Source organism: Pholis gunnellus (genome assembly GCF_910591455.1).
Source record: "Pholis gunnellus genome assembly, chromosome: 16".
Lineage (NCBI taxonomy): Eukaryota > Metazoa > Chordata > Actinopteri > Perciformes > Pholidae > Pholis > Pholis gunnellus.
Genome location: NC_136543.1, coordinates 19,669,388 through 19,679,967, shown reverse-complemented (window position 1 = coordinate 19,679,967; position 10,580 = coordinate 19,669,388). Strand labels below are relative to the sequence as shown.

The 10,580-nt window shown below is 40.2% G+C and overlaps 1 protein-coding gene and 1 gene segment (V, D, J or C); one reads left to right on the top strand and one right to left on the bottom strand.

Annotated features, from left to right (window-relative positions):
* Positions 1-690: 690 nt before the first annotated feature.
* Positions 691-7,308, bottom strand: gnb3b (guanine nucleotide binding protein (G protein), beta polypeptide 3b; the record flags this gene model as incomplete). Its single annotated transcript, XM_079175771.1, has 8 exons — positions 691-797; positions 1,776-1,992; positions 2,200-2,401; positions 3,431-3,497; positions 3,628-3,784; positions 5,315-5,378; positions 6,278-6,423; positions 7,240-7,308. 8 exons carry the CDS (start codon positions 7,306-7,308, stop codon positions 691-693), a joined length of 1,029 nt encoding a protein of 342 aa, XP_079031897.1.
* LOC306708079 (Ig kappa-b4 chain C region-like) overlaps positions 5,245-10,580 on the top strand; it is a 25,511-nt gene continuing 20,175 nt past the window's right edge. The window contains exon 1 of the C gene segment in view: positions 5,245-5,248.

Here is a 10,580-nt window from a genome sequence, read left to right as displayed (position 1 = left end):
TGGCCGCTCTACCGTACACGTATAGTCTGGATATATGCAGCCCCCCAAAAAAACCAACCCCAAAGTAAAATAAAGAAAAATAAAGACACTGTACATCAACTCTCCATCCTAATGTGTTAAACTATAAAATACAAATAAATGTACATATCACTCTTTCATCTAAATAAGTGCAGGGCTCTTTTACAGGTCGAAGACAATACAAATAAATTTGTCATCCTACAGTCTTATTTTCAATATTCAAGTGTTCTTTCTTCTTTATTATTGTCAAAAATCTATACGTGTATAATTGACATTCTCGATAAGAGCTTATTTTATGCTCGGTAATCATTTTGAATAATGTGCTATTTTTTTAATAGTATTTTTTTGTGATTAAATCGTCCTGACATCAATAAGACTCTCTTGTACATACAGCGGGATGCATCGTGCACTGGTTACCTGATGCCATTTATACAACGTGACTCATTCGCAACCCTCTCGTATTTTGCATACACGAATGAGGAAGAAGTAGAGAGGGAGAGAGAAAGAGAGGAAGATCTGCACCAAATATCCACCAGGCTCACTTGTCTGGTAGCTTATTTTCCTCTCCTCTTGACCTCCCTATCTCTCTCATCCTTTTCCTTCCCCTTTCCTCCTCTTCCTCTCTTCCTCCTCCTCTCCCTCCGGCCCGGTGTTTTCCTCCGCCGGGACGCCTCAGTTCCACAGTTTGAGGAAGCTGTCCCAGGATCCTGTGCAGACGCCCATGCCGTCCTCTGGGACGCCGGTGCAGCTCACCCTGTTGTCGTGGCCGGACAGCACACCTGAAGGAGAGGAGAGGAGAGGAGAGAGGAGAGAGGAGAGAGGAGAGGACACAGAATGCAAAAAGAAGGAATGAAATGAAAAGACAAAAGTTAAAGGATATGAAAGAAGAGGGGAGTAAAGAGCATAGAAAAGGAAGAAAGAAGAGTAAAGAAATGACAGAAGCGGGTATTTAAAATAAAAGATTGAAAAGAAAGGAGAGGTGAGGAAAGGGAGGAAAGGAGAGAAGAGGAGACAAGACGATAGGAAAGGAATGGAAACAGGAAGGAAAGGAAGTGAGAGGAGAGAGTATGAAAAAGGAGGGCATGAATGTAAAGGAAAAATAAAATTAAAAGAAGCAAAAGTAGAAGAGAAGAGGATAGGAGACGAGAGGAGAGGGAAGGAAAAAAGGAGACTTTGATTCACTTGATCACATCAACACTGATTTTATGTGATATTTGTACTTTTCTGGATGTAAATCATATTTTTTTTGTCACTTGATGGTCTCGATGGTGTTTTTTTCCATTTGTGAAACTAACCTTTCTACATTTTGGTTTCATCCAACATGTGAGTCCATGTAAAGAATCTCTGTGTTGAAGGAATTAACAACCTGTTTTCTGTTGGAAGTATTTTCTTTTTATAATTATGCATTTAGCATACAGTGCAGTAGTGCCACCTACCTGATGCAAGTTTTGTGTCTATTCCATTAATGTTATCTATAAATATATACAATGAAAACATAGCTTAAGAATCAATTGTAAGTCAAATTCCAAGTTAATTTTTGGCATTATTGGTGTTTTTTATAAAGGTTATTTAACTGAGACAAGATTAGGAAATTGTCGGAGTCATTTTAAGCACAAATCATGATGTTTTTACTGAACCTAACCAAGTATTTTTTGGGTTTATTTTGGGGGGAAGGGGGGTTGTTGTCTGTGTTCATTCTTAGTTATTTTTCACAACTAAGAATATCTTGAAATCCTCAATAAATCAACCCCACTCACCGACTTTCTCTCCCTTCAGTGAGTCCCAGATGTGGCAGTTGAAGTCGTCGTAGCCGGCAAAGATAAGGCGGCCTGAGTTGGAGAGAGCCAAAGACGTGACGCCGGCGTTCAGGCTGCTGTCCTGGTAGCAAATCACCTCCTGGTCGGAGCGCAGGTCGTACATCTTGCAGCTGCAGTCGTCGGAGCCCGTGACGATGCAATTCCCACCGGGGTAGTACTGAGGCGAGGAGAGTAGAATATGTATGTGATGATTAAAGCCAAAATGTAGATAATAATAATAAAGGACGTTGTTTCACGCCGTAAAACTTTTGTTATCCTGGCAGGGTTTGAAAAGAGAAATAGCCGGATTGCACTCAACACAACTTGATGAAAGTCAGATGTTTTTTCTGGTATGTGTGATGTGATGCATTGTGGGATTCCTCACAGAGATGGCGTTGATGTCGCTGGTGTGTCCGGAGAAGGTCTGCTTGCAGGCCCCTTCCCTCAGGTCCCACAGCTTGGCCAGAGAGTCACAGGCTCCAGAGATGAAGGTGTTCATGTCGGAGGAGAGAGCCAGCGACATACAGTCTCCAATGTGGTTGGTGAAGATGATCTTCTGCTTGCCAGTCTCCAGGTCCCACAGACAGCTGGGGAGGAAGAGTAAGTTTTGAGTGCAAGGATGTTATGAAAGGATCGACTACATCATCCTTGGCTCTATGTGTTTCAGGTCCCTTTATTCACGTTCAAATTCATTCATGAAGGCCAGTTTTGCGGTTTTCCTTGAGTCCACTTCATATCTGACCTGTAAAACTTTTCACTTTCCAGGCTAAGAAACTGTATGATGCAAAACACAATAAGTTGATCGTTGGGAATTGCTATTATCGGGATAATCGTGAATATTCTTAGTGAGTTGAAAGAAATGTCTAGCTTGCTATCATGGTAGAGAGGTGAAAAGTAGCTTGATTTGAAAAATTCAGGAATTATCATGTGATAAAAATAGTTTCTCGACAAAATGCAGGTAAATTGATTCCAGTATGTTTTAGTGACATTTTAAGAGTTTTAACCATATTTTGATGATTATGGGGATAATATGGAGATTAGTTTGGGAAGGATAATCATGACATGTGATTTTCACATCGTCTCATGCCAATATGTTCAAATGAGTTAAGATGTGACTTAAGAGAATTGACTGACAATAAAAACTAGCATTTCCTTGTTGGGTTTTCCAAAATGGTGTAAGATTTTGGGTAATTTGCATTTAGGTGTCATGTTAGTGACGAGAAAAGTGACAAAAAAAAAAACGAAAAACAATTATGTCAATAGATACCTCTGCTGCTGGTATGCACACTATCTTGCTTGTATTTATACCTGTGATGAATACATACACATACAATGTCTGCTCTGCCTATGACCGAACGCTGACTTAGCTGCTTTATGCAAGATTTGTTTGGCTGTATGGAAAATAAAGTCTTCATCTATGTAGAAGGATACCTGAGGAGCGATATTCAATTTACTTAATGCAAAACTTCGGGGCCAAAGTTTTGTTCATTTTTCTCATTCGGTTTTGACAGGACAAGGGATTCTCAGAGAAGGTTCGTACTGCAGATGTTTCCAGTGGCATTGCACTTCGTTTAGCTGACCTTGTATTGTAGCTGAAGGTAAAATGATCAACTCACCAGGTGGTGTCACCGGAGGCTGTCAAGATCTCAGTGTCACTAAGAAAACGGCAGCAAGACAGGTAACCTGGGTGGGAAATCAACATCTCAGTCCGACTGAAAGGCAATTCATTTCTTTTTATGCTTTTATGTAATGTAAACTTAGTTTTGATTGTCATTCAGATGGGCGAAATGGTGGCGGTGAGTTTCATCCTCACCTGTGTGTGCGTCCAGTTCCCTGACAGTCTTGGGGTTGGCGGTCTTGATGTTGTACACTGTGCACATGTTATCCAGACCACCACTGGCCACCATGTTACCAGAGGGGGCGAAGGCGACGCTCATCACCCAAGCTGACTTTAGTGGGACAGCAACCAGCTGGGAAGTGGAAATTTAGTTTAGTTGATTTACGGGCCTTCACGTATATATTCTTCACATATAGAGTGTTGCAGGAATGAGTCCTACAACCTGGAAATTAGTTAACATTTATTTTGGCCCCTTCCGGTTCCCTCAGCTTGAAGTCAATGTGTTTTTTGGATTTGTTTTTGGTTAGATGCCTTAAAAAAGGGCTTCAGAGATTAATACGTTTTATTCTACCATATAAAATAGGTCAGTGACTTTACGTGTCTTATAAAAGGCGATTGATAACAAATGGATAAATGAGGCACAACGACTTGTCCGAATTTAGCTTAGTGGTGGTGACATGAAATCATGTGACTGTGGTGTAGTTCTCTTAGCTTTTTACTTCTGCCGATTGTCTTGATGCTTCTAAAATCACAAAAGTGGTGTATGCCACAGAGTTTATTTGCAATAATCCAAAATCCAATGAGAAAATCCCATTGGCTTCTGTCGAGGAAACCAGTGTGATGCTAAACTGCCTGTTGGACTACAAAAATGTGTCATCTCTGCAGCACTCTATGAGGGTATGACCCACATTGGCTGTTTGTGCTCATGGGCTTACACAATTTGTACAACAGTCAGTCAATCCTCCCACCATGATTTAATTCCTGACAAGGTGGAGCAGAAGTTAAAGCATCACTAAATATTTAACTCACCACTGAAATCCAGACTAATGTAATTATTTGAGGATTAGAAGTTCCTGAAGGAAGAGTAAAGTACCTAAACCACTCACAGCCTCGGTTAAACTCCTTTAACTTAAACACAGATTTTTACAAGCAAGACCAAAGAATAACTTACCTGAATTAAATTAGTTAATAAAGTTTATCAAAATGGATTTCCAAACTGACCAATTAAATCAAAACTAACTGTGGTTTAAGAATCATAAATGCCCAAACACATTTAACAAGTTTACGACAGAGGACACTTCCTGCCTCTCATTACAGTTATTTGAAAGTAAACTTTTGGTAGTTCCTAAATTCTACCTCACCTAGAAACTGCAGGAATTACTGCAGAACAATTTAAAAACGTATTTGTATGTTTGTCTTTTATACTGTATGAAGTCCAGTTAGACCTACAAGAAACACTAGTAGAACGTCAGCAGGCTCAATAAAAACAACCGCTTGTATATTACCACGTCTTTGTGGTTTTAATTTGATTGCAGCTGTTTGTATTACGATAGCTGTAGTTCCTTAACAAATTCAAGCTTTCTTCACACAAAACATATGGAAATACACAAGTACAGCTGAAACGATTCGTCGTTTAATCGATTGAATGAAAATGATTTGCCAATTATTTTGATAAATCAAATTCAGAAAATGTAGGGTAGCCTTTACTCCTTTGTGAACATATAACATTTATTTATTTAGTTAGAATTTTACTTCAAGTACCTTTTTGACCGGTGTGGTATTGGAAAGCTTCCTCCACCACTAGATGTCAGTATGTCTCCGCACCATAAACTGACAGGACCTTCGAAATACAGATTTAATAAAATAGAGTATGTGATCTCACCTTGTTCCCTGTGAAGGTGTCCCAGACGAGAAGCTTGCCATCCTGTGATGCACTCACCATTTGTCTGTCAGAGAGAAGACAGAGTAAAACTATTAGTAATTAATACTGAAAATCAACAGAATTACAACTTTGTGGTTCAAGTGAGTGCAGTGTCACATGTTGCAAGCAGTATGGCTCATCATCATCTATTAACTCTCACCAATTAATTTTAACCTGGCTTAATGCCGTTTATGTAAAAGTGTTTTACAAATTTGTATGTATTTTTTGACAGGGATGATGCAATTTAACATTGTTCCAATACAGAGCATGAAACCGATGTGCTGTGCAGAGATTGTATAGCTACATTGCTAATTTTTAACACCATCGTTAAATATAGCACGTACAGTATAATTAACACATACAGCTTTCAGTATCATCAAATCAGAAAATACTCGTAATTAGTACTACTAAGCCAAGTAATCTAATATCCATGAGAAACAGCACAAAACTTGGTACCTGTTTTAAAATGTACTATATTGGAATCTAACCGCCATACAGTTTGTGGAAGACAAACCTACTTATGTTTTCAGTTGCAAAAATAATCAACAAACCAAATTATCTAAATTGAAGTCGTGCTTTTGCTCAAGCTTACTGTCACAGTTGAATTGTTTCATGAAATTGTGAGGCAATTACCCAAAACTTTATCCAAAATGGCGAATGGATGGACTTACACTTATAATTAACTGAACCATTCAGATAATTTCTGCCTCACTGAAGGATTATAAAATACATTTAGCGTATCACAGCAGGAAATAGACAAGTAGAAATAATAAGAACTACATTTAGCTTTGTCAGTTTCATGGTTCTTGTATATGGTTTACTGGGACACTTAAACAGAACATGGTTTACTGGGACAATTTAACAGATCGTGGTTTACCGGGACAATTTAACAGATCGTGGTCCTGTCAACCTCCTCATTCTCACCTGGAGTCAGCGGCCCAGTGCATGGAATAGATTTTAGCCAAGTGCCCCTTGAGTGACTTCCTAAGCTTCAGCTGGACTCGGCCCACATCGGACGCCCCTCCTGCTGCTGCTGTCATGTTGCCGTCATTCACAGCTTTGCGGGACGCCTGGTGGTCACACAGGGAATTACATGTTGGGGTGAAACAAAAGAGACAAGACAGAAGAAAAGAGCAAGGACTTTAAACCTCACTTAGCCACCTCGGTTCCACAAATGTTCTCCTATTCTGCAGTTTTAAATTGAGTTAATTAAGATTATGTTCTGCATGATCAAATTTGATCTGACCCTGAAGAACAATTAAACAGATTTGTAGCTGCTATATAAGTCATTTAAAGGCATGGAGATAGGTGGTACTGCTGAGGTGAGAGTATCCCCAGTGGTGCTGTGGAGTACTGGAGGGGGTACCTGTGATTTTTCCTTCCTGCATAATTCCTAAAAATATATTAAGTAAAATTATAAATGTATATGAAAGTTTGACAAACCCTGTTTTATATTCAGTATTCCTATTTTCAATGCAGTCGTTAGCTGGTCAGGGGGTAATTAGCTGAAAATAATATAGCATCAGTGCAAATACTAGTAATGGCACTTGAAATAGTACTAGTAATAATGGTGGTAGAGGTAGTTTTGGAAACAATAGTTAGTAATAGTACTAGTGGCAGTAGGAATGATGTATATTTTACCTATTATCACTCTTCAATTAAAACCATGTATTTTCCAATTTGGGGGATTTCTGTATTTTTCAAGTAAACTAAAATATTAACTGTTTCCTACTTCTTAAGCTAAATAAACTTTTATAAAACTGGAAATGCATGAAACACATGAGGCAGAGCTTTTGTGTAATCGGGGCGTCACATTGCTTCCCCAATTTTTAACAACCGGCAACAGGAAGCACTGTGCGTTTCACCTGCACGGGACGTTTGCTCACCTCAATCTGTGCACGGAGGCCATCGCACTCCTTTTTCAGCGCGTCCATTTCAGCTTTCTCAGCTGCCATGGCGACGTTTGTTTGGGGATGTTAACTGATGGAAAAAAGAAACTGTCAATCTGGAAAAAGAGAGAAAAAGAGAGGATGGAAACAAAGAGAGAGAAAAACAAGAAAATGTGTCAGTTATGTCAAGTCAGCGCCACAGCTCCTGATGGAATTCACCGCCTTTGGCTATACTGCTGTCGAACTCCTGCCGCACACTACAGCCCAGTGCAGGTACAGAGATCCTCTGACCAGGCTGTGCATCACTCAGTGACCTTGATCTGGAACACTCAGGTTGCTGTTATACCATCAAGTCTAGATTAGACACATACTTGACGGATGTAATCCCTCCCTAAACCAAAGTTGTAATACAGTTAGCTCTCATGCTTGTCCAGCTATGATGTACAGAGTATGAAGGGAGGGAGAGATGAAGAAGAATAAGGAAAGAAAAATTACGTGGAGTGATAAAAGGAATGGCAAAGATGAGGGAAAAACAGTGTTCATACAAGGGAACTGGCTTGGTGATTGGTGCATGACAATAAAGTAATGTAAATTAGATTAGGTTATTTAATTAAAGAGGAGATTTGCTGGATTTTCTGGAGATTTTTGATTGATCTCAACTCTGATATTGAACATCAAAACTTTAACATCACATGTTGCATGTGTTATGTGTAGTTTTATACCTTGAGAAAAAGTTTGGGTTTAGCTCCCTTCTTCCCTCCCTTCCCTCCTTCCCTTCAAAATAATATTCTTTTCTTCTCTTTCCAATCCTGCCTCTGCTATTCTTTGTGCAATCTTTCCGTTGAGCCATCCTTTTTTAAATGTATTTCCTTCTGTGTGCAAACGTACAAACCGTTTCTGATTCTGATTTAACTCAAGGAATTTATGACCAGCTCATCTTTTGGCGGAGCTTTTAGGATTAGCTTCTCATTTCGAGAGATCCAAAGCATTTTTTGTCGATCATCTTTTAGATGAAATCAGTTTTGGGTACTTATTTGTTAACTAACATTAACGTTTTAAGGTCAACTCGTTAGCTTGGACCAATGAACATGGACAATCATTTTCAGTCGCCGACATCACAGTGAGGCAACAGCAAAGAGAGAAGCGTTGAATGGCTTTTTACCCCTGGTATTAAATGTCATCACTGTCTTTTCAAACACACCGGTTCCTTTACGTCATCAGTTAAGTTAAGTGGACGTATGTGCCTAACACTAATACTGTAATAGGATACTGTCCCCTGACTTATTTATCCCCAACAACCTCTGTGCTAAATTCAGCTTAATGGCAAGGAAAGTCAATGCTAAAACTCTGCACTAATGATGTGATTGTTGATGCTAAATAGCGGAATTTCCATTATTCAATGCTTTCATTCAATTTTCATAGATTGAACAGTTAATAAACTAATGGAGAAATTGATCAAAGAATAATTAAGAATGTAAAGCTGCAGCCCTCATGTGTCTTGCACAACACAATCAAAGGATTAATTTAACAGAAGAGGTGACGGGTCAGGATGAGGACTACATGCAGCCTGTGACAGGATGCAGGGTGGAGGATATGGACAGTGGTTGTAGGGTGGGTTGCTACAGGGCTTTAAATCCCCGGCAGGAGATCTTAAAGGAAGCTTTACCGGTCAAATCTCCTGTCATCCGATTACTGACTGCTCTTTACTCCGGGATCAGATACACAGGCAGGGAAGGAGATGTGGAGTCTATGTTATAGTCAAACTTCTGCAACTCCTCCTCCACGGTCCCGTTCTCTCACTTGACAGAAATGATGGCGTATTTGTGCGCTCACACATAAAATGTTTCTACTCTCAAGTGAAACCGTTTTCCGGAAGAATTCCAAAAACAATTGAAAAAGTGTATCAGTAAGAAACAAAACCCAGTTTCAGAATAGCCACCCAAGCAACATCAAGCCTGCAGCATAGAAATCTGCTAGCCCGAGTGAGCTGGAGGACGTCGGGCCCTGTGAGATAGATCAGGCTGCAGCTTACTGCTGCCACACCTGAGGCACCAATCCTCTTTGGCAGCTTCCCTACAATCCAAAGATCACCTTCAAAGGGTTTAAGGAATCATTACTTTGGATTTAATTCTATATACCAAAGAAAGTATCAGGAGCCTGCAGAGTGGAGAAGCTTTCTCGCGCTGGATTTTATACAACAACTCAGAAGTGAGCATTGGAGGAAAGCTCATGCTTCTACGAAATCACTGCAACATGCGGGTGCAGCGACATTTCGTCGTTAGCAGGAGGCCATGTGCGGAAATAGTTTACCATAACTCTCCTGTGTTGCACGGTGAAGCAATAGTCCACTTCCTGTTTTTTTTTTTAATTCACACAAATGCAAAGGAAATCCACTTCCTTTCTTTCTAGTCTCACAAAGTTAGAGGATGCAGCTTCACAGCGTTTCGCCACAGCTCCAAACGTTCTCCAACAGCAGAAGAAGCACCTGAAAAGAGGAAGCGTAGAAGAAGAAACTCACCTTTTTCCACACACAACGTGGTCAATTCTCTCCTTCTGCACCGACTGCAGATCCTGGTCCCCTTTGAAGGATTTTTTTTAGATTCCACAATCCCAGGGTGCTCGCAGGATCCTCCGACGCTCTCCCCGGCAGACTGATAGCAGCTTACTTGTGAGAAACTCTCTCTTTCTCTCTCCCTTCCTCCACAGTGAAGAACAGATGAGGATTGGAGGGGATGAAGGAGATAAGGGATGAAGGGATAAAGCTCAAAGATGGAAATAGAGAGGGAAGGTAGAGGGAGAGAGAAAGACAGGGAGAGGGAGCCTAGCGAGAGGAGGCAGGTAAACCGATTGGAGCAGGAAAATGAGGTTATGAGGTCAAAATGAAAGAAGAAGGCAGGAAGAGAAAGGGAACAGCTGGAGGTGAAATGTGAGAATATGAGAGAGGAGACGAAAGACTGTGCAGGTTTGCGGAGAAACTACACCTGTTGCACTTGAAAATTAGGCACCGGGGGAAGGAAACTGACACATCAGCCATGCACATAATTAAATATGAAAGAAATGTTCGTTTAATGCTACGAGCAACTAGTCTTTATGTGTAATGACTGCAAACTAAAAGCCAGAACAAAATTAAAAAATGAGCCTAATTCCAACAATTTTAGTCATCCTAAGGAAGCACGTAAAATCATTTGCAACCACATATTCATAAATCTGAGACATTATTTTCATTTCTTCAGTTCACTTGATTTTCAGGATATGTCCCCATGTGTCCTATGACAACAGAGAGGTGACATTGTACTCTGATTTCTGGCATTGCAGTGCATGTTCTCTGTCAGGGTAAA